The sequence below is a fragment of the Vulpes vulpes genome, chromosome 4 (assembly GCF_048418805.1).
Source record: "Vulpes vulpes isolate BD-2025 chromosome 4, VulVul3, whole genome shotgun sequence".
Classification (NCBI taxonomy): Eukaryota; Metazoa; Chordata; class Mammalia; order Carnivora; family Canidae; genus Vulpes; species Vulpes vulpes.
Window position 1 is genome coordinate 127,151,681 of NC_132783.1, and position 27,567 is coordinate 127,179,247.

The window sequence follows — 27,567 nt, forward strand, 5'->3', positions numbered from 1 at the left end:
ATAACTATTTCACGTTTCAGGGGACTATCCAAAAGAATAGGCAGGCTTTTCTTAGAGCCTAAAGATTATGAGTAGAATATAATGGATTCTTACCATTTTGGATTCCTTTACAATTTAATTCTATTTGTCATATTTTAAAGCTCTGAAAGTTCAAGCTAACTACATGCCATTTCCCCCTCTAAAATCCCTACAATGATTGTATTTAATAATTTTTTTAATACTCTACCGCTTTGTTTGAGTTTATGTGAGTCTACATAAAATACAACTTTGTACTCTCCTCCTAGGGACCCAGACTGCAGATAATGTGTCCCATACTGGTCGATTAATCTTCGGTAGGCACTGTAATCATATAGAGGGGGAAGGAGGGAGAGTTCCTTCCAGAACGGTTCAGCAAGGTGTAAAAATTCCGGATTATTATTGACAAACTGAGCCACTTCCACAGTGTTCTGGACAATCAGCAACTGATAATTCTATGGGAAGAAGAAAGTAAAAAGAGTTTTAGGTTGGAGATAAGTTGAATTAGTTCCCTGTCCAGTGTCTCCATCAGCTTCCACCTCCAACCCAGACTATATGAATTTCTATTTTTGATGCATGATGAGGTCTTTTGTGGGCCCACTCACTTGAGACAATCTAAGGAATTTTTGGAATCCCAAATAAGAGTAATCTCTGAGTGATAACATGATAATTTCTTGCAAGTCATTTCTGACTTGAAAATCTCAAAACCAAGTTGTTACACCCTCAACTAGAAAAAGAGAATCAACTTCATTAATTTCACAAATAAGTATATAAAATGGTGTGTCCCTAGGGAGTATACATTGATAGTGACTTATAGGTAAGGTGACCATATAATTTATATCCCATCCGGAGGTCTCTCACTTCATAATGAAGGTTTTTTTTTTTTATTTTAGTGTAATTAACATACAATGTTATATTAATTGGACATGTATAATATAGTGATCCAACACTTCCATACATCACCCAGTGCTCATCACAAGTGCACTTCTTCATCCCCATCACCTATTTCATCCATCCCTCATCTACTTCCCCTCTGGTAATCATCAGTTTGTTCTCTATAATTAAGAGTGTGCTTTTTGGTTTGTCTCTTTTCTGTTGTTGTTGTTGTTCATTCATTTGTATTCTTAGATTCCACATATTAGGGGTGCCTGGGGGGCTCAGTTGGTTAAGAGTCTGTCTTCGGCTCTCTCAGGTTATGATCCCAGGGTCCTGGAGTCAATCCCCACATCCCTCTCCTTCTCCCTCTGCTGCTTCCCCTACTTGTGCTCTTTTGAGCTCTCTGTCAAATAAATAAATAAAATCTTTTTTTAAAAATCCCACATATGAGCAAAATCATATGGCATTTGCCTTTTCTCTGACTGACTTATTTCACTTAACATTATAATGTCTGGATCCATCCACATTGTTGTTTCATTCTTCTTTCTGGATGAGTAATATTCCATTGTGTAAATTACATCTTCTGTATCCATTTGTCTATCAATAGACATTTGGGCTGCCTCCATAATTTGGCTATTGTAAATAATGCTGCAATAAGCATAGGAGTGCATCTGTCTTTTTGGATTAGTGTCTGTATCCTTTGGGTAAATACCCAGTAGTGGTCACAATGAGGCCTTTGAACACAAGATGCTTTCCTAAGCATCTTGTAATGATGTCCAAACAGATGTACTTTATACCAAATCCTCACTTCTGTGAACAATATAGTATAAAGATAATACATCTCCTATCTCCATAGTCAGCTTGTTAGTCATAAAACAAATAAAATCACTATTCCTTTATACCACTCTGCAATTTATTAATCAAGTTACTGACTTCAAAACTGAGGGGGGAAATACAGTTTTTAAATGATGATAAGCTTGAAAAATTCTTCAGCAGTAGATGTACATCAATTAGTACAATCTATCTCAATTGTTCAGGTTGGCCAAGATAAAGGTTTTAGTATCTCAAAACAACAAAGTATCTAAATATAAATCTTTTAACTTCCTCAGATAAAAATTTTAGTATCTCAAAAGTAATAATGTATTTTAAAATCTTTTAGTTTCATGCACCTTCTAAGAAAGACTCTAGTATTAGTATTTAGGAAGTACATATTAATTGGATCTTTAAACTGCATATAACATTTATATAACCATGTATAGTAATCATGAATTCAAAATTTTTAAAAATTTTAACTAATAGATTTGAAAGTAATGCTTTTCTAAGAGTTTCAAATAAGAACAAATACTTTAATAAGAAAATAAAAAGGATAGGGGTGCCTGGCTGGCTCAGTCAGCAGAGCATGTGACTCTTAATCTTGGTCCTGAGTTTGAGTTCCACACTGAATATGGAGTCTACTTTAAAAAAAAAAAAAAAAAGAAAGAAAGAACGAAAGAAAAAAGAAAAAGTATAAACAAATATATTATCCAAGAGAAGTAACATGATACAATCTTACCTTTTAAAGAAATATATTACATTGTCTCTTTGAAGAAGATAATCCATTTGGTAAGTACACTTTTGTTAATGTTAGAAATATTTAAGCACTAAAATATGAAAAAGTCAACTAATATTTCATACTAACCTTGTTCTCGTGGGTTTTACTGGTATGTGAAATACGATTATATGACGAAGATGATGAAGAACTGAACAAGGAGGATTCCTTACTAGATGATGTATATTCAGCTGAGGTATGTTTTACATAAGACCAACTACTGTTGTAAAATTCATAATTAAAATCATTATTTATTTTCACCTATAAAGAAAATGAAAATTTTTTCTGTGACCAAATTAAGGCCTTGGATATAACCAAATATCTTTTGCCACAGACCCTTTAACATGGATACTTTCTTCACAGTCTTCTCCAAAAAAGGCAAAGCTCTTCATTGACACATAATGACTGTGGCCCATATGTGACACATAATGACACATTACAACCGGAGCCATATGAATACAAGGGATAGAGTCCATTCTATAATTACTCTTTGTTAAGAAGGAGATATGGTATTAATAATGGCAATCCCAAGTGATTCACAGAACACATTTGTGTACCAACATCCCCCACTTTCTTTTAGTGTCAACTGTTAGCCCAGAAATTAGAAAATCAACAAAATTATACTAACAGAAAACTGAATAGCACTATGGTTCTTGATTTTTCATCTAATAGAAGGGAACAGAGATGCAAATTTTTTTCCTATGATAGATGGCAGAAGAAAAGGCCATCCCAAAAGAATTTTGAAGTAGACAACAGGACAGTCAGATGTGGCTAAGAGAGAAGTGACAGCTCCAGCACTGATGAAAAAGACAATCATTTATTTATCCCTTATTTTGTCCTAGATCAAGTGTTAAAATAAAACGCCCATGGGGGCTAGCAAGTAATATAAATGTTGGAGGCATACAGTGGAAGGCAGGGTGATGAAGTGAACTCACACTGTCGAAAGAGACACCAACATTCAAATCCATCATACAGTTACCATATGTAACCATAAGTTCTAGCATTGACAGATTATATTTTTAAGAAAAGAGAGAAATCTGAATCATGACACAAAAATCTCTAGATTTTTTTAAATCATAGGCAATTAATTTGCTAACAAATCCAGTCACCATGAAAATAAAGCAAGACATGCAAGATGACTTCCTCTCACAGTTTCTGCTTTGTATAAGTAGTCAAATCACTAACCGTCCTTCCACAAGCATTTGTGTTCTTGGCATATATCCATAACATCTATGTTTGAGATCAATCAAAGTATAAATAAGCACAGGGAACATTAAAATGATGGATATCATACACTTTAAACATACACCTAAAAGGAGTGAAAATGACGGAATATCATATAGCCATTTTAAATGATGCCTGTGAAGAAAACTATTCATGTTAAATGAGAAAGTAGGTATAAATGTGATAATCCTGTTAATTACAACCATGCAAGTATATTTCCTAGTCAAAAAAGACCAGAAAGAAATTGACTTGGCTGACTGAGTGGCTCAGTCAGTTGAGCCTCCGACTCTTGCTCTCAACTCAGGTCATGATCTCAGGGTTGTGAATTCAAGCCCCACACTGGGCTCCATGCTGGACACGGAACCTACAGAAGAAGAGGAAGAAGAAGGAGAAGGAGAAGGAGAAGGAGAAGGAGAAAGAAAGAAAGAAAGAAAGAAAGAAAGAAAGAAAGAAAGAAAGAAAAAGAAGAAGAAGAAGAAGAAGGTAAAGAAATTCAGCAAATGCCATACTATATAACTTTTATCACTGCCCATCAAAATTACACATGCACACTAAGAACATGCTGGAAAATAAGAAAAGATAGATTTATTCATATCTTTTGTTAGAGCATTATTTTCATTACATTATGAAACTGGTTTGTTTAAAAGTCAAATGCAAAAATTCAGCTCAAACTGAGATGGAAAATATATTTATTATTGACTACAAAGAGGACAATAATGAAAGTGCCATTAGGGCAGCCCTGGTGGCGCAGCAGTTTAGCGCCACCTTCAGCCCTGGGTGTGATCCTGGAGACCCAGGATCAAGGCCCCTGGATCAAGTCCCATGTCGGGCTCCCTGCATGGGGCCTGCTCCTTCCTCTGCCTGTGTCTCTGCCTCTCTCTCTCTCTCTCTCTCTCTCTCTGTGTGTGTGTGTGTGTGTGTGTGTGTGTCTCATGAATAAATAAAAATCTTTAAATAAATAAATAAAAGTGCCATTAGAGATTTCTACAGCCACTGGGTAGTGTCTCCATCCTATTTGGTTTTAGATAGACACAGAATTTACTTTTTATCTTTCTTAAGAAAGAGAAGCTATCTATCTTCCTTTCACTGCACAAGGGAAAAAGCCTATTTTTCCTCATCTTCAGATCTGCAGTTCAAACTCTTGATTAATGCAAATAAGCCTCTTTACCTGCTTTAGTTCAGCATCGCCTGTACACACAGCTACAAGAGTCATCTTTTCCAAGGTAAAATGTGATCTTCTTAAATGCCCCTTAATTAATAATCTCTCCATCCAACTTACCATACCCCAGACTGATCCTTCCTCTGAAATCACAAATCCAAATGTCCTATACCCTGCCACCTCTCAGTCTTTTGACTTTCATTCTATTATCACCATAGCTATTATTCAACTTTGTAGACACAAGTTTTTCCATTTAGTTTCCCTTCTTTCTCTCTCTCTCTCTCTCTCTCAGCACCTTCATTTTTCCACTTCCTTCCTTTCCAGAAAGACTTCATGGTTCATGACTTGAACCAGTGTCTCGCCAATGATCTTAACTCCCTTGCCTTAGATATGCCCAGCCATCACGCTTGTACTGCAGAATCCCAACCCTGGTTCAATGCTCACAGCCAAGCTGCTCAGCACTATGATAGAAAAATCACATAACTATATATGGTACCACATCAGTCCACTCATGATTCCCAGTCTCATGAGGACCCTCAATGCAGTGCAGAAGCCTCATATTTCCATTCTCTTTCTCTCTCATTCTCTGCAGTATCTATTTCAAAATCTCTGTACCTACCTCCGTCCTCCAATCTTAGAACCACTCCCCTCACTCTCAGAACCTGATCTTCACCTCTTTCTTAACAAACATTCCCATTATCAGACAGAGGTTTCCTAAACTTCTGGCTAACAAATCCACAAACATATTTGCATTTCTTCTACTCCTCTTCTCCACAGGTGTCCCTCCTCCAGCTAAAGCTAATTTCTGTCTCATCTCTATTGTATCCCCTCTCTCTTCTAAAGACGTATTAAATTGATGGCTTATTCCCTCTCCCACAGCTTCAATTGTTCTTTCTCTACTGGCTCATTCCTATCAAACTAATATGTATTCTAACCCCACCTAAGTAAAGCATGTTGCAAGGGCTCTGCAAACACATTTCTTGGGTTCAGATTCCATGTTATCTATTATCTCTATGATTGTGAGTGAATTCTTCAGCATTTTTTGTCTCGGTTTCCTCAACTATAAAATAGAAACGACAGTACCTACATTTTTAGATTAATTATAAAGAAAAGAAGATCTGGAGCACCTAGGTGGCTCAGTTGGTGAAGCATTCAACTCTTGGTTTCAGGTCAGGTCATGATCTCAGGGCATTGGGATCCAGCCCTGTGCTAGGCTACATGCTCAGCAGAAGGTCAGCAAGGAGTCTGCTTCTCTCTCTCCCTTTCCCTCTGCCCCTTCCCCCATTAACATGCACTTGCTCTCTCACTCTCTCTCTTTCTCTCAAATAAACAAATATTTATTTAAAAAAGAAAAAAAGAAGAAAATCCATTTTAAGCACCTGAACAATGAATACTATATAAAGGGCTCTTCATGTATGTGAGTTATTTCAATCATCATTTAAATTATTCCTGGTTAGCAAGGTAGATTTAAAAATATCAGATATCTAGACTCATACCAACAAAAGAAACAGAGGATCAGATAATTAAGCATTAGTTAGAATTGCCTTTAGAATATGATTTTGTTGGGGCATCTGGGTGACTCAGTTGGTTGAGCATCTGACTCTAGGTTTCAGTACAGGTCATGATCTCAGGATCATCGGATCCAGCCTCAAGCCAAGCTCCATGATCAGTGGGATGTCACTTGAGATTTTCTCCCTCTCCTGCTGCCCTTCTGCCTGCTCATGCTCTCTCTCTCTCTCTCTCTAAAATAAATAAATAAGTCTTTTTTTTTTTTCAAGAGATTATGTTTTGGGAGGGGTTTAAGATTTTGTTTATTTATTCATGAGAGACAGACTGAGAGAGAGGCAGAGACATAGGCAGAGGGAGAAGTAGGCTCTCTGCAGGAGCCCAATGTGGGACTCTATCACTGACCTTGGGATCACGCCCTGAGCCAAAGGCAGATGCTCAATCATCCAGGTGTCCCCATAAATAAGTCTTTTTAAAAAGAATGTGATTTTGTTATTTATTTGATATGCACATAGGATCTCTTTTCCAAAATATAATGAAGTACATTCAAAACTAAATACAGGAGGATCCAGGAGATAATTCATTTCCTCAACCCTAATCCTTACTTCCATCTGCAACTCATTCCAAGTTGACAATGAACACAACAGTCTCATCAGCCTCCATGCTGAACTAGCAAAGTGGCACCTTCTCTAAGAAACCATGGAGGAAGAATATGCTTATGTGTCCAAGGCTTCCTTGTGGTATGAAAAGTATGAGGAAAAAAAGAAAAAAAAAAAGTATGAGGGAACAATGTGCATGGTATCAAAGAAAGTGGCTTAGTCATCAAGAAACCAGGTTTGCCCCGGATAAACTACAATGTTAATAATGAAACAGAGATTATAAGATGTTTTGTTTTTATTTGTTAATATTTCTGTTCCAACAAGCCAAAAGTAATTTTCCACTCAGAAGTAGCTGAATACCCACTGGTCTCCGGTCTATGTGAGCTGCAGAGAGCATTTACCACCCCCATCTACACACTGGGTTAGCACTTCAGTGACTGACTCATTGCCTATTGCTTCCGCCTCACTTCCCTCAGGCTGGATTCTCAAAACATCTCTATTCTTCACTCAATAACAGGTTATAATTTTCCTCTACCTCTGACAAACACCTTCAAACTCAAGGACTGGAAAGGCATTTCAGATGTCAATCCAAAAACCAAGCCATGCTGAAGGAAATGAATGTCAGGATTGTGCTATTATTAAATTATTTCTCTTCTTCAGAAGCTGCAGACTTCCAGCATGTCTACCTTCCAACTATGTCAGAAATTCTCTCATTATTTTCTCTGCTCTGTAACTCTCTAAATTTGACCCAAAAAAGTATATATGCAATTATCCCTCTTATAATTATGAAAGAATTATCACCACATCCTCCTAGGAATAGAGGGAAAAAACTTTCTACATATGCCTATGTTACATTCTCCCTTCTGGCCAACAGTTAAATTACAATACATATCATCCACCATGTAGAATTTAGAGTTGAGAAAGCCATTAAATACAAGATATTGGGAGAGTAAAATATACTAGAAAAAGGAAGGGCTCTGAAATATGGCAGATTGGATCCAAGCTCTGCTACTTATTAATTTGGTGATTTAGAGCAAGTCAGCTGAAGTCCTCTGAGCCTCAACTTCTACATATATAAAATAGTAAAATACCACTTACCTTCCAAAGATGTTATAAGGATTAAACATACACGAATTGCCTAAAACAGTACAGATGCCACAGTAGGTATTCAAAAATAGGCAGCTACCTTTTTTTTTTCAGATCAGTTTCATTTTCCATTTCCATGATACAATAATTCCTTTATTTTAAAGATTTATTTAATTGGGGTGCCTCCGTGGCTTAGTCAGTTAAGCATCTGCCTTCAGCTCAGGTCATAATCTCAGGGTTCTGGGATCCTGGGATTGAGCCTTGCATTGGGCTCCCTGCTCAGTGAGGAGTCTATGTCTCCCTCTCCCTCTTCTCCCTCTCCTCTTCCCCCTTACTCATGCATGCACATGCATGCACTCTCTTTCTCTCTCAAATAAATAATGTATTTATTTATTTCAGAGAGAGAGTGACAGGGAAGGGCAGAGGGAGGGAAAGAACCTCAAGCAGACCCCCCTGCTGAACACAGAGCCCAGGGCTCCATCTCACAACCCATGAGATCATGACCTGAGTTGAAATTAAGAGTCGGTCTTTTAACTGATTGAGCCACCCAGGTGCCCCTATGATGCAGTAATTCTTAAATGTAACTTATTCTATTGTAAGTCAGAAGAGGATGCTGTTTATAATCAAAACTGCATTCTGAAGAGGGTTAATTTTGGTAAACAAAAGCCCTTCTGTCTGAACATCCAAATAGTTTTGATTTACAAAATTGGGGACAATAGATAAGAAGTACTGAACTGGAGATTTTCGGAATTCTGGAAAGAAGTAAGGAAGGGAGTGAAAGAAGAGGTCTTGAAAGAAGAGAACAAGAGACCAAAATGTGATGAGAACAGAAGCTTTGATTTGTTGAGGTTCTAGAAGGACAGATGTTTTAAAATGGAGATGTCAAAATGTTTTTGTTGAATGTGTTAGCATGACTACAACAAAAAATTTCTCCTCTATATTCCCTTCAAATGTTTAGGATTCTCCCCCTTAAGCCATAACTCTATCTGTGTGAGTGGATTTTGTGTAGAAATCATGGAAAGAATGAGTTTCGGTGAGTATGACAGAAACAGCTTGCAAGAAGAAACCTGGAACAGAAACCCTGAGACTCTAAGCAAAATGGAAAATTCTGGCAATATAGACGTTGACAAGGATATGGAGCACAGCCCCCCCCCCCCCATTCCACACTGCTGACAGGGTCTAAATTGATGACACAAACATTTTGGAAGCTTTACTGAGTGTAACCTGTACATAACCTGCAAGGCAGCAATTCAAGCACCAGGGGTATGCCCTAGAGAAACTCTAGATCATTTGCATGGAACTCATGCACAAGAATGTGCAAGGCATTTTCATAAGAAAAAATTGGAACCAGCAATAAAAATGTCATCTACATCAGCATGAATAAGTTTCAAAACCATAATTTTGAGTGAAAAAAATTCATAGAAGAATAAGTAGGATTTACTTATAAAAATAGCCAAAAAAAAAAAAAAAAAAAAGCAGGCAAAACTAAATCACAATTTTTTTTTTTTAAATCACAAATTTTTATTCAGGGACAAAGACATATGAGATAAACATATACAGAAAAACAAAGAAGTGATTAATACAAAACAGAAGCTAGTGGTTGTCTGGGGAACGAGAGTGGGGAGGATGTGACCAGTGAGAGGTAGATGAGAACCGTCGGTCATTGGCAATATTCTATTTCTTAAGGTGGTTGGTGGACATAGATGAGTATTTGTTGTATGGTTTCCCTCAAACAGTATGTTTATGTTATTCATACCCTTTCACAATTTAAAAATGAAATCTTTCACAATTTAAAAATAAAAGCATTTTTAAGTGACACTGACACTTTGGCAGTGGTAAAGAGATTGCCACAACCAGTCATGACCAGGGCCTTGAGTTATGACACCCATACAGGAACAGACCATCTATTTTGGGGTCCATATGGTCCATGGACTTGAAAATGAGGCAAAATAATACTTCCATCTAAATGAGACAAATTAAAAGTATCACTGCCCTGAATCCCAGAGTTAAAGATATGTATCATTTTTAAGCCCATATAAAACATTTGTAAGAACTGACCAAATATTAGGCCACAAATAAATTCTCAACAAATACCAAAAAATCAGTATCACATAAGTAATGATCTCTGGCGATAATTCACAGATTAAAAATAAATTGAATCAATGAAATTAAGTACCTGGAATGTATAGGAAAGGATATTTCCACTCAGTCTATAGAAAAAATTTCCATCCCCACTAAATACTTTTCTGCATTGACCACCATAACTTTTAGTGTTGATGACTTTGTTCTTAAACTGGCCAGTGAGTTCATTGTAACTATTTAAAAAAAAAGAAGAAGAAGAAGAAGAAGGAAGGAAGGAAGGAAGAAAAGACCGTTACAAACCAGAAATAGTGCTTGCTGAAAAAAGAAATTCTAGAAAATCTTGAAATATATTACAGTTAAGCATCTCTTCAAGAAAGTTCAAATAAAGAGAACAGTATCCTAAAGCACACCATACATTATTCAGCCTCCCCTGGGTAGTAGAATAGGGAAAACTAATTGCTGGGGAAATCCAACATCCCTTTAGCCTAAGAACATGTTTGGTAAACACACAGCCCTTTTGTATCTAATGGCAACAGCTGGTTTTTAGTTGAATCTATAGATAAACCAGTGCAATTAAGATTACTCTTGAGGAGAAGGAAATTTGTATGACAAATTTCAACTAAATTGCTTCTTAGCTTACTGAATGGTAATACTCTTTAGAGTAATTTTACCATTTCTCTGCTAATGAAATTGAAAATATTATAGAAAAGCCACCTCAAACTACCACTCTAAAACAAATTATTTTCAAGCCTTGATATCTCAACTTGGATCTGACCCTTAAAAGTTTTTCAGAATTCTTTTTGAAAGGACAAAATGGGTTTGTCCCAACTTCACCTGAAAATGAAAGTTTCCAGCTGGTTTAGACAATTATTTTTCAAGCCTAAATATTCCAACACACCACTTTCTCTCTTCTTTCTGTGTTCATACTCTATTACCTCTTCATTCTCTCCCTTTCCATAAGATGACCAACTATCTAGGTTTTCCCAGGTCTGAGGGGTGTTCCTGAACATATGACTTGCAGTGTTACAAGCAGGACAATCCAGGAACAACTGGACACTCCACATTTACCAGATATATTTTCAGATATACAGTTATGAATTAAAAGTGCTCACACACCTAGCTGGCTCAGTTGGGGGAGCAGTGACTCTTGATCTTGGAGTTGTGAGTCCAAGCCCTTACATTAGGGGTAGAGATTACTTAAATAAATAAAACTTTTTAAAAATTGTTTTAAATGTTTCAGGGTATAGCAAAGAGTTCTGAGCCAAAGGCTTAGCTATTATGACTTGTTATTATACTTACCAAACCATAAAATAAAATAAAACCAAATGAAAAGCTATAACCCATCAATATGCACAGGAAGCTGCCCAGTACCTTACCCATTTCCAGTAAGTTCTATGTGGGGAGGAGGTTGATCAAGGTCACAGGAAGGTCTACTTTCTGAGTCCTCACATTTGTCTTCATCAGCACCATCCTCTTCACAGTCAGAATCCCCATTGCAAACCAAAGATTTGCTGATGCACTGGCCTGTACAGAAGATAAGCCCCCACAAAAAATAACAGAAGAAGAAGGGAAAAACTACTTGGGATCAAAAAGATTTTGCCTCTAGGGCACCCAGGCAGCTCAGTCAGTTGAGCTTCCAACTTTTGGTTTTGGGCCAGGCTTGATCTCAGGGTCATGATTTGGAGCCTGGTATGGGGCTCCACGTTCAGCAGGGAGTCTGCTTGAAGATTCTCTCCCTTTCCCTCTGCCTCTCCCCCTGCTCCTGCTCACTCACTCTAAAATAAATAAATAAATCTTAAAAAAAAAAAAAAAAGATTTTGCCTCTGACCCCAACACTGCACTAATATTCTAAAGTGATTTTGAGATCAATCCTCAAGATGTCCAGGAAAGGACTGGTGATTATTTTGGTCCTCATAACACACAAAATTGATTCTGATCTCAGCTAGAAACAAAATGGAAAATAAAAACTGAATTCAAATTCCAGGCTCTCACCCATAATCAAGCTGTTTGTCTGAGTCTTCCCAAAATCAAAAGGTGCCAACCACTGGGAAGACAGATTGACATCCTGCCCTTCAACTTTCAGCTTATTTTTTGTAATTACTGACCAAGATGGCAAGGCTCTGTTTGTTTGTTTTTTTTTTGGTGATTTGATGTATAAGCTTTTGAGAACATGGAAACTGGGTCAAAAGGTTAAAACCCAACATTTCTGTGCAAGGCACTCTTCCAGATGTTAGAGTACAAATATAAATGCAAATGGTAAGCTGGGATTTTCATATACTTTACAATCTAGTAGGAGGGACTATAAAGACTTAGATCATTATAGACATAGATCCCACTATGTAATTGTATGGTAGATGTACATCCCAGGCACCAAGGAGGCACTGAAGGGTACTAAATGATCTAACCCTTGCCTACCTCCCCAGCATCATCTCCAGCTATTCTCCTAGCAGCTTCCTGTGCCCTCATCACACCTACATGAATAAAAGGCCAGGCTTTCTGTCATCTCCTCTGACCTTGCACTTATAGTTCTCTCAGCCTAGAAGGATTTCTGTACCTGTCACGTACTTGTCCTTCAAGAATCAAATTAAACATTATTTTTTTCTTAGAAATCATCCCTATACCACAGGCTGTAATGCATGTCCTTCGTATACATCCTCATGGTATGCATTACACCCAACTGTTCTGATGGTATTTCATGCACCCCAGTGTGGTCTCACTCAATCCAATGCAACTAACATTTGTTGAGAGTCTACTATGGGGATCCCTGGGTGGCGCAGCGGTTTGGCGCCTGCCTTTGGCCCTGGGCGCGATCCTGGAGACCCGGGATCGAATCCCACATCGGGCTCCCGGTGCATGGAGCCTGCTTCTCCCTCTGCCTGTGTCTCTGCCTCTCTCTCTCTCTCTCTGTGACTATCATAAATAAAAATAATAATAAAAAAAAGAGAGTCTACTATGTACCAGGTACTTCAGATGCAAAAATTAAAGGATTTTATCCATATCCTCAAGGAGTTCACAAGAGAGATAACCAGGTCAACAAATACTCCAGATTACAGATGGTATGATGTACATGGGGAACACAGAGCAGTGACTTGTTAATTATCTCTATCAGTTGGGGAACTAAGGAATGCTTCCTTAAAGAGGAGTCATCTGATTTGGGTTTTGAAAGTAAAATAGGGGTTCCGCAGGTATTGTCGAGGGGTACTTCTAACATAGAGATTATTTATGTACTATTCTGTCTGTAAATTTTAATATTTTTGAAGGAAGAGGCTTTGTGTTTCATTTATATATCCACAATCCTCACCACTATTTCTGGACCATATTAAGAATAATAAATATTTGCCAAAGGTTGTTGAATTAATCTGACTGCACAAATGCTACATAAACAATAGGTCAAATAATAGTGCCAAAACTTGAAATTATGTTTCAATCACCCTGTACATAGGAGTGATCTGTATTGCTTCTTAACTAGATAATTAGAGTTACTTTTCTGATAAACATAATAATAACTTGGGCAGTAACATTGTTTTTGCCCAATCTTGATATACCAGACTCTCACATCTTCAACAAAAATACAATGTCAAGAACTGTTTGGGTCTGTCAATAGCCATATTTCCTTTCAAAGAAGCAAAGAGTATCTCCACCTTTATTACCAGATGAAATAATGATATTGCATTTGAAATAATGATAGCTGAGTGTGTAATAAGCCAATAAAATTAATTTTATGCCAATATAAATTCAGTAAAACTGAACAAATAAATACTGAGCAGGTTAATCAAATAACATTTTGAATTTACACTCTGCAAGGAGTTTCCAAACCTATGGAAAACAAATACCTGAGAAACACCTGAAACGCTCTCCACATCCCTCTTCTGTCGGACATCCTCGTGTAGGTTCACACGGTTGTGTTTCAAATGCACTTCCAACACAAGGATGGCCGCCATACTGCCCATAAACAGCAACTGACCTCCTGTGAGTCTAAACACAAAACAGATTGTGCTTTTTAATATCTCCTTTCCTTTATCTGAGAAACAAAATCTGAGAGAAATTAATACAATTGAAGAAACATTGTTCAGGAAATTGTTCTGGTGCACAGATGTAAAACCTCCCAAATCAATAAACCCACAGACCTACTTGTCCTTGAGTACAATGACTCTTGGATTACTATTTATGAAGCACTCCCAGCCATATATTTATTTATTCTCAGGGTTGAGTGTAAAAAAAAAAAATCAGTGAATCTTCAAGAAAGTAACTTGAAAGAGTTCTCTGGGTAGACATATAAGCAAATAGGTTGATATAGATGATTAATGTTTTTGCTCAAGCTATGTGCCAGGAGCTAACTAGAAGGGTGACACAAATTTTGCCAGAGGGAGAGAAGAATCTTGAGAACCAGGGCTAAGGAGAAGTAAAGTTAGAACAACCTTTGGAAAAGTGGTGGAATCGATTTTAGTTGGATGTTAAGCCTTCTTCAGGAAGGCAAGGCAAAGCAAAACAATCTAGAGAGAGTTATATGTGAACATGGAAGTCAGATTTTCAGTACAGAAATCTTGGTAGTCCAAAGGTGAAGCTACCTCTGCAATGGAATTCTACTAGATAATCAAAATCATTGGCCTTTGAAATGGGAAAGGCCAAAGGCAAATCTCTGGGAGACAAAGTATGGGAAAATAGAGGAAATCATCAAGCCAACTAAGAAGCAACTAATTCATCATAAAAGTCACTTAATCAGTGTGAAGGCATGTATTTAATATTTAAACAAAAAGAAAGGTCCACAAAACCCTGTCCCTCCCCAACAGCAATCAGATACATCATACAAGCCTCTTCCTATACTCACCTTTTCCCTATTAAAAAAATAAATAAACACAATCTGGCATTCCAGAGAATTTTAATGGCAAAGACTAATGGGGAAGATGGGATATACAAACTGATGTGGGGCCAGGAGTGGAATGGTCAAGAAATAATTCCTGAGATGTTGGTGCTTATATCCTTAGTGCTCAAGGGAGAGGGGATGTGCAGAGTATCAGATCATAAATGTGTTTCTACTTATAAAACCATTTTGTAGGATTTCTCTGGTGCTTATCATTGGGTTCCTTATTAACTATCAGTGAGATGAACAGGCAGTCATGAGACCCTTTAAGAATGTAGCAACCAGAGGCACCCACGTGGCTCAGTTGGTTAAGTGTCTGCCTTCAGCTCAGGTCATGATCCCAGGGTCTTGGGATTGAGCTCTGCACCGGACTCCCTGCTCAGCTGAGAGTCTGCTTCTCCGTCTCCCTCTGTCTGCCTCTCCTCCTGCTTGTGCTCTCTCTCAAATAAATAAATAAAATCTTTAAAAAAAAAAAAAAAAGAATGTAGCAACCAGCACATATTTGATCCTTATGGGAACTCTGCAGGCCATAGGTCAGCCTTCTGGGCTAAACGTGAACACATTTCTACTTCTTTCCCTCAACACAAACCAAGGTTGAATCTCCTCATCCATCTTAAACCAGGTTAGAGATGGAGATTCTTTCAGACAAAGGGTCGCAGTATTGCAATTTGCTCTTTGAGCAGTTTTGTGTCAGCCTGGGCCTGACACTGGCACCTTCCATTAGATCTAAGCAGAGATGCCAAGGAGGAATATGACTGGGGAATGGAACACAGTACAGTTCCTTAATAAGTTTTTAGTTTCTGTATTTAATTGTTGAAGATCTCTCTCTTATGTGTCTTATTAAATTATCCTTTTGTGAAGTTCCAAAGCACAGATTGTGTTGTCTAAATAATGCTTCCCTCTCTCTGTATATGAGGATCACTTTGATGGCTGCCCACTGTGGACAGTCTCATTCTCACTTGACAAATTCTGATCTTATGACCCTATTTTCATTTTCACTTGTCTCTTTCTGGGTGAAAATTTTGTTATTATAATCTAGGGATGTAATCATTGCATGATGACCTTCTCGCAAAGAAAAAAATTATTAATATGACAAATACCTTCCATCTCTTTCTTATTTTTAAATTATAAAAAGTTTTCCTTATTTGGTGTTTCACTTTCGCCTTGTTATTCAAGTACCCATTTGCTTGTAATCAGAGTAGTCATCTATTTGCCCAAAGCCAATTTCTACATTTGTGTAACTTGTTTTGTAAATATCACTCATGTAGGTACTAAATGCTTGACGAAAATGATGATTATGATGATGCTTCAAAACAGAAATTATCTTCTGTAATATGGTTCTGTTATTTTAATAATTAAAAAGTGATTTTTAAATACACATTTTTATTCAAGCTGAACCACCTTTAAAATATTCTGCAAATATAGAATCATGTTGTGTACCTGAAACTAATATAATGTCATATGTTAATTATATTTCAATAAAAATATTTAATCATTCAAATGTTTAGACCTTTAAAACAAACATTATATTTTTGGAATTTATCCTGAGAAAATTATCAGAACAGAGGACAGATTTCTTTTTTTTTAATTTTTTTTAATATTTTATTTATTTTTTCATGAGAAACAGAGAGAGAGAGAGAGAGAGAGGCAGAGACACAGCAGAGGGAGAAGCAGGCTCCATGCAGGGAGCCCAATGTGGGACTCCATCCTGGTTCTCCTATATCACGCCCTGAGCCAAAGGCAGACACTCAACTGCTGAGCCACCCAGGTGAGAGGACAGATTTCTATGTACAAAAATGTTCACTGAAGTTTTATTTATAATAATGAAAATGTAGATAACCTAAATCTCAAACAACAGGAAAGTGGATAAATAAGACTGATATACTCATATAATGAAAAATAATACAGCTGTTAAAATTCATGCCAAAAGTATAACTTTAAAATAGTAGAGTTGTGGAAGCCTACATGGCTCAGTCAGTGAAGAGTCTGCCTTTGGCTCAGGTCATGATCAAGTCCTACATCAGGCTCTCTTCTCAGCGGGGTTCTGCTTCTATCCTTCTATCCTTCTATGCTTCCCCCTGCTCTATCTTTCTCTCATGCTCTGTGTTTCAAATAAATAAGTAAAATCTTAAAAATAAAAAAATAAATAAAATAGTAGAGGGGTGCCCAAGTGTCTCAGCTGCTTAATTAAGCACCTGGCTCTTCATCTTAGTTCAGGTCTTGATATCAGAGTCATGAGTTCAAGCCCACAAGCCCAATGTTGGGCTCCATGCTGGGTGTGGAGACTACTTTAAAAAAATGGAATATAGGGTACCTGCCTGGGTCAGTCAGTGGAGCATGCAACTCTTGATCTGAGGTTTGTAGGTTCAAGGCCCATGATGGGTGTAGAGATTACTTAAAAGCAAAATCTTTTTTTAAAAAAGTGCAAAATGTTTCACTTTTCATGGTCATTCAGTATTCCTTAGGTAAACAAAGCAGCTATGCTGTACTTGTTAGTGCTTGTTTTAAAATAACAAGAAAAGTTTAACCCAATAAGTATAAAACAGACTTTGAATTACCTACTAACTTCATTTCATGCTCTTCAATTTCTCTAATACTTAAATAGTGAATTGCTTTATTCTATGTATATTTCTAGGCTCAAATGTAAGATTTAGAAAAGTCCTGCAAGAAAAATAAGAATGCAGAAATTACTTTATTACATTATTATTAAAGTCATACTTTTCTCCCTTTAAAATTACTAAATATATTTTTAAGAAACAAAAAAATAACATGCCAAAATATCATTTGTCCATATGTAAGCTATTTCTGCATATAAACAATAAATACAAATTTTTTGTATGGTCCTACCTGAGTCTTGGTACACCCGTTGCATTCTGACCATGGGGCATAGGTATCCCACTGGCAATTGACTGGAGAGGCAGCTCTGTCAAATTGTTATAAATCAGGTAGAAAGATAAGAGAGGAGGACACAAAAAATAGTCAAAATTAATTTTTAAAAATTGCTTCACAATTTTTTAGGAGGCACCAAAAGCATCCCAAGATACTTAAAAATATAAGTGGAAGGGACCAACTTTTGTAGAGATTAACATTTATTAAGCATCTATAAGGTACTAGACACTATTGAGACACCCGAGCTGTAGACACAATAAGAGATGGTCACTGACAAAAATGAAGATATATAATCATAATACAATAATACAAACACAATCCATAATATATCTAATTTGAACAATTTCTTGACAGAAATGTGTACAGTATAATATGTTGTGAAAATAAAGATAACTGATTGTTCACATTTGGGAGGGTAGGTGAGAACATATCGGAGGAAGGTATTCGGGCCTTTGAAAAGATTCTGAATAATGAATTAAAGAACTATACAGAAACTCTTAACTAGAAAACAAAAAGCTCTAAAAAGACCTTATGAGAAGTGAGAAACTAAAAACTGGCAAAGACTAGAGGGACAGAAATTTATTTCTAAATGTTCCCCCTGTTCATTTAGGCTATTTCTCAAGAACACACCCAAGTAGGGTCAATTTGAGCTTAAACAACTCTGCTCCATCAAAATACATGAAAAATGGAGAGTGGGTTCTCATGTGATACTTAACTCCAGCTCTGTCAAGAAGATCCCATGGCTAAGTCCTAAAGGATACCTCACCTAAAAGCACATTTTACAAGGGGTAAAGGAACTCAGACTCTTGATGTCTCAATTTCAAGCACATTCCTAGCCTTGGGGACACCTGGAGTCAAGGTGATATGTGCTTATCTTAAGCCTGTGAGATGACGCTGAAAGTAAGGGGTCCCATCTGTAGCATGTGTGCCTCACAGGCTTTCATGGAGCCAACCTTGCTAGTCTTCAGCTTGACATGGCAACAACGATCCAAATGCCTCAGTGTTTTTGACCCTTAAACAATCTGAAATTGCTATTTTCCTGTGTTGTATCCCAGGGACAGGCAGAGGCCTTCCCCCACACACCAAGGTTTAGGAAGGGAAGCTAGCTTGGCCTTTTCCCTTCTGTTCTCCCATAATACCCCATGCAGACCTTTCCCAGAGCCCTTAGCACATCTGTAGTGAAACCAACTCTTTCAAGATCTGATTCACCCAATGGACTCTCAGTACCGTTTTGATCCTCTTTATGTCCCCTGTCACTACCACAGGTCCTGACACATATTCTGATAGCTTGATAAAGTGAACTGACCCGGTCCTATCCCATCAAACTGACAGTGAAAGCACAAGACCATGGGTAGATGTTGGCTTTTTTCCAGGTCTCAACAGTCAATAAACCTAATTTCTTAAAAAAAAAAAAGAAAGCTCTCAACCAGATGGGAGCTACCCTTGTAGGAGCATAGCATAAGGTATAGACTTGTCAAATCACTATGTTGTATACCTGAAACCAAGATAACATTGTGTATCAACTATATTTCAATTTAGGAAAAAAGAAAAAAACGTCTCAACCTTTAAAATCCAAAGAATGTTTTGCAATGAGAACATTTAAAGATCAAATTGTACTCTAAGTTATGTCAATTCTAAGGTTGGTGCATTTCTCTGAATTGCAGGTAAAATCATGGTACTGGGACAAGAAGAAAACCCTGAGGTATTTTTAGTCTTCACGTTTCTTCCTTTTAAGGAATAAAATAAAACAAGAATAAGGATAAAACAAGCTTTTCCTATCATTGCCTTTTTCAAAATGTGGAAAGATAAAGTATTGAAGGAATAAAGTTGTTCAGACTGCAATGTAAAAATCAGGCCATACTAAAGAACTTTCTAAAAATAAAAAAATTAATGATTTCCAACACAATCCAAAACATTCTCACCTTGAAAAAATTTGGAAATCTCCTGTAAATCCCACCAAGATGAACAAAGTTATTACCTGAGGGGGAGAGAATAAAGCATTACTTTAAGTTTGCATTTCTTTAATGAGTTGAAAGTGAATACATTTGTACAACAAGTTAAGATTTGTGAGTTGGGAATATAAGGAAGAAAAGTACCATGGACAAGTCTCAACTCTGCTTATCCTTTAAACTTCCATTTTAAATAAAAGTTTAATACAGTTCTGTTGAGCTCACCTCCTACTGTTCATTTCTGTAAAGACAACTCAGGGCCTGGGAATATCATGGCCAAACGAACAGAAAATTTAACCCATTAGTACATTTCTTTAGGGATCTTTTCATTCCTTTCTCCACTCCTTCGCTCTAACTCCCACACTCATAAGGACACCCAGATAGGAGGAAGCCTAGAAGACAGACCAGCCAAGAGTAAGGAGTTAAAAGGGAAATAAGCTTCATAAATGAAGAGTCAACCCAAAGTTAAAGCACATCCCTAGCCAGAGGGGCAGTGAGGCTCTCCAGGCCCCTTAGTTCTGCAGGTGGCTCAGGTTTAAAACACCTCTGAGGCCTTCTGTAACCGTCTCTACATGAAAGCACCAGCCTAAATATTGAAGATCTGACAGGTCACAAAATTGTATCTAAAATGGGGTTACATTTTGTTCAAAAAATCAAACATGTATTAAAAACAAATCTAGAGAGTCACCTGGGTGGCTCAATGGTTGTATGTCTGCCTTCGGCTCAGGTCGTGATCCCCAGGTCCTGGGATGGAGTCCCACACCAGCCTCCCCTGCAGGAAGCCTGCCTCTCCCTCTGCCCATGTCTCTGCCTCTCTCTGTGTGTCTTTCATGAATAAATAAATAAAATATTTAAAAAAGAAATCTATAAAGAAATATAACAACGGTTAATAGGATTTTTCTGGGATGAAATTATAGGTGATTTCTATTATCTTATTTTTACTTTTATGTATTTCCATACTTTGACCACTGAATGTGTCCAGGAATATAATTCAAATCTTTACTGGAGACTCTTTGAGAGTATCAAATGTATTCAATTTATAACCCGGTGTAACAGTCCTTAAAACCATCTTACCCAGATTTTAACAGGCCAATATTCTTTCTCTTCTCCCTCAAAGCTTTTTTTCTCTCCATGTAGTTGTGGAGTGGCTTCCCAACATTTTTTCCAGACCCTTCTACTTTCCTTCTTGGATTACTTACCGTCTTTTTTTTTTTTTTTAAGATTGTATTTATTTATTCATGAGAGACTGTGAGAAAGAGGCAGACACACAAGCAGAGGGAGAAGCAGGCTCCATGCAGGGAGCCCAACGTGGGACTTGATCCTGGGACCCCAGGATCAGGACCTGGGTCAAAGGCAGGCGCTAAACCGCTGAACCACCCAGGGATCCCTACTTACCGTCTTTTTACGTATCTTTCTTTCAGTTGTAAAATTGTAATTGCATACTTCTGCTTTTTATTGTTCTACAAAGCTTTTAGCCTGTTATTTTGATTGGCATAACCAAAACCCTAATAGCTGTGGGCATCCTGGAAATGAGTGAACAGTGGTGGCAAAAGTTGTGAATACTTTTCTGACTTTTCAATAAGTTTGTAAAGCAGTGTCTTTTAAAGGTTGTTGTTTTGTTTTTTAATTAAAAACTACAAGTTTTTTTTTTCCTTTTTAAATGATGTATTTAACTCTGTGCCATGTCAACTCATTTTTTCTGCCTGTAGGAAAGCCTATTTCATAGCTTTACTAGTCACTCCCAGGCACTAACTCTCACATTTTCAGAAAACAAAAATTCTGAAACAATCTAATAGTCAAATTTCAATTCAGTATCCAATCAATTCACTATCCTACTCCAGGGTCCTGGATGCTCATAACAGGGGTGAGAGGGTGTCTCCTTCAGAATTCTTTCTCATTCTTTTTCTTTTCTTCCTCACCTCTCCAAGCTCCCTCTGTCTTCTTCAAAGTCACAGCAGCAGGAATGAAAGGGGCAAGAGCCAAAAAGGGTCTTGTGTGACTGAGCCAGCTGGAGATCATGATGGTAAACCAGGATGTTTGAATGTTGATTCTTTATCTCCCACTGTGCTTTTTGTGGTTCTTTGGATGCTCCCCTCCGCCCCATTGCAGTTCTACAACCACTGTACTCTGGTACAAATGATTAATCTCTTTGTTCATGACTCTGGATTCTCACCAGTGCTTGCCTCGTGGGAGTCCTTTCCCCTATGGATCCTACCTGTTGGGGTTGCTTCATCCTGCAGGCAGTTTGTTAAGCAGAATCCCTGGAGACCCAAGTCTGGCTCCTTCCCAAAGGTCCACTTTGAGTCTATAAGATACTTGCACATGTCCTTATCCTGTCAGACTCTAGATGTCCAGGATGTAACCAACCCTGCTGTGTTGATTTACTCTGCTAAAGGCAGACCAGTGAACCAACTTGTGGCTTTAGATTTTCCCATATGTGACTAGAGTATCATTCCCTGATATGGAAATGTTGGGGTTCAGAGCAAATGGTCAAGAAAGAATTCTTGAGACATCTACAGTGCAAAAAGGTGGTTTTATTAAAGCAGGAGGACAGGACCCACGGGCAGAAGGAGCTGCACTGGAGTTGTGATTGGTAATTAACTATATACTTTCGAGTTGGGAGAGAGATAAAGATATTGTAAGTATCTAAGGAATTTTGGAACCAAGGTTTCCTGGACCTTCAGGGGGCCCAGCTACTGTCTAATAATACCTTAGTCATGAGACCCTTCAGATGTATATCACTGGGCTATATGCTTGGAGGATGATTGCTAACATGTATCTTGGGGTGGGGGAGAATGGGAGTAAAGAATAAGGAAATTTCCAAAGGAATTTTTATTTTATTTTTATTTTTTTTTATTTATTTTTTTTTCCAAAGGAATTTTTATATGCTAAAATAGACTTACAGAATTCTGGGAGGGTCAGGATAATGTTAAGCTAAGATTGCCTTTTACCCTCAGCAAAGTGTCAACAACAAGGCAGCTGAGTTTCTAGAGAAAGGTCACTATTTGTTTCAAGGACTTGTCGATGGGCTATAGACAGTAAGGAAACTTAATTTTTTCTTTGGTCTTTGTTTCCCACATCATTCCCTATATCTCCAGTACTCTAAGGGGTTGATCTTGTATACTTTTAAGGATAGGTATACTCAAAGTGTCACCCGACAGAAGTAAAGCTACCTTTTTTTTTTTTTCTTTTTTTGAGAGAGTGAGAGAGAGAACATGAGCCAGGGCCAGGGAGAGGGATAAGCAGACCGTATTGAGCTCAAAGCCCGATGCAGGGCTCAATCTCATTACCCTGAGATCATGACCTGAGCTGAAATCAAGAGTCTGCCATTTAACCAACTGAGCCACCCAGGGGTCCCTAAGCTCCCTTTTTGTAATACTGCATTTCCTGTCCAGTATCTCAGTCTAAAATGTGGGGATACTCAGCATTCTTTGTTCTTGGCCTTCAACTCTCAGCCAACGCAGGCATCATGAAAAGATTCACTCTTAACATTCTTAACAGCTTTTCTTTTTTTTTCTTTTTTCTTTTTTCTTAACAGCTTTTAAAACACATTTTAAAAGAAATTCAACCAAGTTTTAGGGAATATACTTTTTTTTTCTCATCAGGCCTGCCTTTGTCAACACCTTTCCCATATATATATACTCTTTATTATAACCTGTGAAGATCTGCTTATTACAAGGCAGTTCTCTTCATGAGTTATATAAGCTGAATCTATTAACCAAAAGAATGCCTTGAAATTTGCTAGCTGGGTCCCTGAAAATGAAGCAGTTATCATTTCCCAACTTCAGAAAGAGTATCTTAACAAATGGACAAGATAGAACAATCACAAATTAATAACAAGTGATGCAAAAATAAGTTGAAGTTGCTGTCTCTGGTCCTCTCACTGGTTGAATCGTAATTTTCCTAACATTTGGCTATGTTGTATTGGGGCCAACAAGTATATTTGGTAAACCTTTAATTGCATTCCATCCATCTGTATCCTCCACTCTCACATTCCTGATATTTCATCAAGGATTCCAAATTCTGAAACTCCAGGACTCTTACATAAGTCAAGTCATGGGGGCTCATGGCATGGCCCCAAATCAAACAAATAAACAAACAAAATACACTGGAAGGAAGTTTTCCCTAAGAAATAACAATGGTATTATTGTATTTCTTAATCGTTTTCTCAGGACTTTCATAAACATTGCCTCCAATCTCTGGTTCCCAGACCTCTGAACCAGTAATTTTACTGCAAAACAAAAGAAACAAACAAAAAATGGAATTCACTTTGGCCGAATTGTTAAACATATTTAAACAAGGATTTTTTTGTTGTTTTAAGTTACCCCCAGATCTTTGTCTTTCCTATTTCCCCATGTCTTCTCCTTATTTGAGTCATTTTGGTTAAGCCTCGCTCCCTTTTGAGATTGCTTCGTTCACAAAAGTAATGAAATTATTATCTTACCTTCATGTTTGGAAAAACATTCAGGGCAGAAGAAAGGAAGAAAACTTCCAGTGAGTGCCCAGTGAATTTTCAACAGCAGGAAGAGCCCAGCAGCCTGCTCCCTCTCTCTCTCCCTGCTGGGGATTAACTTGGCACTCATAAACAGAGCAAGTGGTTCTAAGACTTAGCTCCTACCCCAACCAGATTCTCTGGGGACACCAAGAGCCTGCCCCCGGACTTAGTCTGTGTTTTAAAGCCAGATGCATCTTATCAATTTACACAGGCCTTAGCTATAACCAGCTGGAACTATTTGGAAGTATAGTTCTAAGAAAACATCTGTAAATCAAGAAAGGCAGCAAATGTTCTCAGTTCAATGTTTATATGATTTTCAACCAAAGGAGACTTTATGTAAGGCAAGGGATAAACCCCCTTCCTCTTTCAATCTTCTAAACTAAGCGGCTGTTTTCATGATTCTCTTAAAGGGTGTTGTACACCAAACTTTGAGATTAAACACTGTGAGAAAAAAAGATATAAATGCAGTTCTGTCACTCAGGATATAAATGGAACATTCTGGAGTGGAATCTCCACCCCTCCCCCCAACAAAAAAAAGGAAAACAATACAACTATACTATATATATATATAGTATACTATAGTTGTGTATACACACACACACACACACACACACACACACGGCGTAACACAGTATTACATTCATTTCCTCGTGTTTGACTTTCACAGAATGGTCAAAAACAGCATCATGTTTTGCAAACATTGAATAGCATCACCAATTTCCCCAAGTTCTCCCCTTAATCCTTTTTGGAGATCACTGTTGGAAAGTTCCTATCGTTGGTCATCATCATCTGTCCATTATCTCTTCCCCCATTATTGTCTTGCCTAATTCTTATAGATCCTCATTCCCCACAGGTTTGCATTGATTCTAGCATTTCTCAACATCACTTTCATAGACTGCAGGAAAGCTGCATTTTGAGGGCAAGAGTTCAGATTTTTTACTGAAGCTAAGCTATGGTTTGATTCACATGGTTTGGCCAAATATTCTGATGCTTGCTGCTAGGGCATTATAAATAGGCGAGACTCAAGTGTTAAGTGGGAAAGGGATTTTGAGTTGAGAGTAATTTTATAACTAAACATTCCATTAGTGAATACTTTGCAAAAAAAATATATTTTCCAGTTTTAATGATTTATTTCTTTCTTTATCCTAAGAATTTGAATAATAGAGACCAACCCCCATCTTCCTCTTATAAATTAGTTTTGGGCTTCCAGAGATAAACTTTCCACATCTTTTGTTAAAATCATTAGTGATTTGTGTGGGAGAGATTTTGCAACAGAGAAGATGACCCCCTAATTCCTGAAAGATTTTTTTTTAATTCAACTCCAGTTGCATGATTTCCAGATGTTATGGACTCTTCTTAAGAACTCATTGTGCAGAGGAGACTGAGTGACTCAGTTGGTGGTGTGTGTAAGTCTTGATCTTCGGGCTGTGAGTTCAAGCCCTATGTTGGGTGTGGAGATTACAGAAAAATGAAATCTTAAAAAAAAAAAAAAGTACTCAATCTACAATTCTACATTCAAGGACTCATTTGCATTTCCCTGAAAGCAGATTCTGAGACAGGAAATCAATTGCAAGTAGGCTTTTTGAGGGGGGTTGGGAGGCTTTTGTTTTTTTTATCTGGGTTTTGGCTGGGTTATTTGTGGGGTTTTGTTTGGTTTTCTGATTTGAGAAGTGATCGTAGCTGAGGGATGGAAAAGGGAGACAAGGAAGGAGAGGTCACCAGTAAAAGGTACTTTGCCTTGTGGCGATTAGAACTCAGTCCCAGTGTGGAAATCTGGGGGACACTGCAGAGCACTTCTCAGAGCTATTCCAACTAAGTGAATATATCAACCAATACACTCTCTGATTGAGGGTGGCTCCTAGACTCAACTCTCTAACACTTCCAATTTGCCTTGGAGGTAGGCTGAGCAGCCCTGGTAGTTAGGGCAGGAAAGGGCCTTCAGGAAGACTGTTGCAGGTATCAGCAGTATTTGCAGGTATTTGCTTTTGTCGTGTAGCGAAAACTGCTGAGGGGATATAATAAGTAGATACCAACAGCCCTGCTGTGGTAGCCTGTCATTCATACGTGAATGCATTCATTTATTTGTTTATTCTAATTCAACAAATATTTACTGAGGACACATAATATAATAGGCTATAGATTTTGACAGCAATATCTTTCATTATTTTTATTCCTTACATGCTATAAAGATCATATGAGCCCATGTATAGAATATCCTTAGTCTAGAGGATGACACATGCATGCAGTAAACCTATAATAATTTAGAACTTGAATTGTGCAGCTCACAGGGACTATATCCCAGAGAACATTTAAAAAGTTTACAAAAACTTCCTTTCCCCAAGTGTTTTGCAGTCTCCCATCTCCATATCTTTGCTCTCACATGAATAGTGTTTCTTCAACTGTTGGAATTTCAGTGGAGGAGCCATTAGAACAAAAGCTTTAAGTGCAGGTGGGAACCTTACTCCACTCCCCTCAGGTGGGAGATTTGACTGCTGGCATACGTTGTGTGGACTTAATTCAAAGGACAATAGGAACTCACTCAATGGAAGTTTTAAAGAAAGAATCAAAATGATGTTTCCAAATGATCGAAACAGTGGTGGTATGTGGGCCACATAGGTAAGGAACAGAAGGAGGACACGTGATTTGGAATTTATTTCAGCAGTCAGACAAGGGGTAACCAGGCCTCATTCAAGAAGGGATGGACAAAAGACCAGAAAATTCACAAGGCTTGGTGATTAAACATGGTTTCATGTCTGACTGAGAATATGGGGGAAATATAACAAATGAATAAAAGAGAGAAATGGGAAGTTGAAGAGGAAGAGGTGATTTTGGAGAGAGAACATTTTATTTTGGAGAAAACAACCAACACATAACAGAAATGTAGATATTTCTGGAAAGAAATATAGGAACTTCCTTTCACAGGGATATAGATAGAGCTACTGGCACGAGGATAATACATAAGCGAAGTCATGAGAGAGTGATCACAGTGAAGCATAAAACCATAAGACCTGCCACAACTCAGGGAGCAGAAGGAAGAAGAGCCAAAAAGGAGAGAAAGAGGTTACAGAAGGAGAAGGAAAACCAAAACAATGTACTGTCAAACCAATTTAAGAGAATCATAAAGAGAGGTCAGTCAACAAAGACAAGTGGCTCTCAAAGAGAAGGAATATTGAGGGAAAAAAACCACACTACTGGGCAATTGAAACCTAATCAGAAAACTGTGGATAAACTGTGGATA

At 37.7% G+C, this 27,567-nt stretch overlaps 1 protein-coding gene across 1 annotated transcript in view; it reads right to left on the reverse strand.

Annotated features, from left to right (window-relative positions):
- C7 (complement C7) overlaps nt 1–24,506 on the reverse strand; it is a 51,127-nt gene extending 26,621 nt beyond the window's left edge. Inside the window, exons 1-8 of the mRNA XM_072757002.1 lie at nt 24,279–24,506; nt 19,808–19,863; nt 17,844–17,919; nt 13,969–14,110; nt 11,512–11,659; nt 10,230–10,368; nt 2,570–2,740; nt 227–470 (exon numbers count right to left, since the gene is read on the reverse strand). Coding sequence (XP_072613103.1) covers nt 227–470; nt 2,570–2,740; nt 10,230–10,368; nt 11,512–11,659; nt 13,969–14,110; nt 17,844–17,919; nt 19,808–19,863; nt 24,279–24,284 — 982 coding nt within the window. The 5' untranslated portion in view covers nt 24,285–24,506. The remainder of the gene's footprint in view (nt 1–226; nt 471–2,569; nt 2,741–10,229; nt 10,369–11,511; nt 11,660–13,968; nt 14,111–17,843; nt 17,920–19,807; nt 19,864–24,278) is intronic.
- Between the last annotated feature and the right edge of the window lie 3,061 nt (nt 24,507–27,567).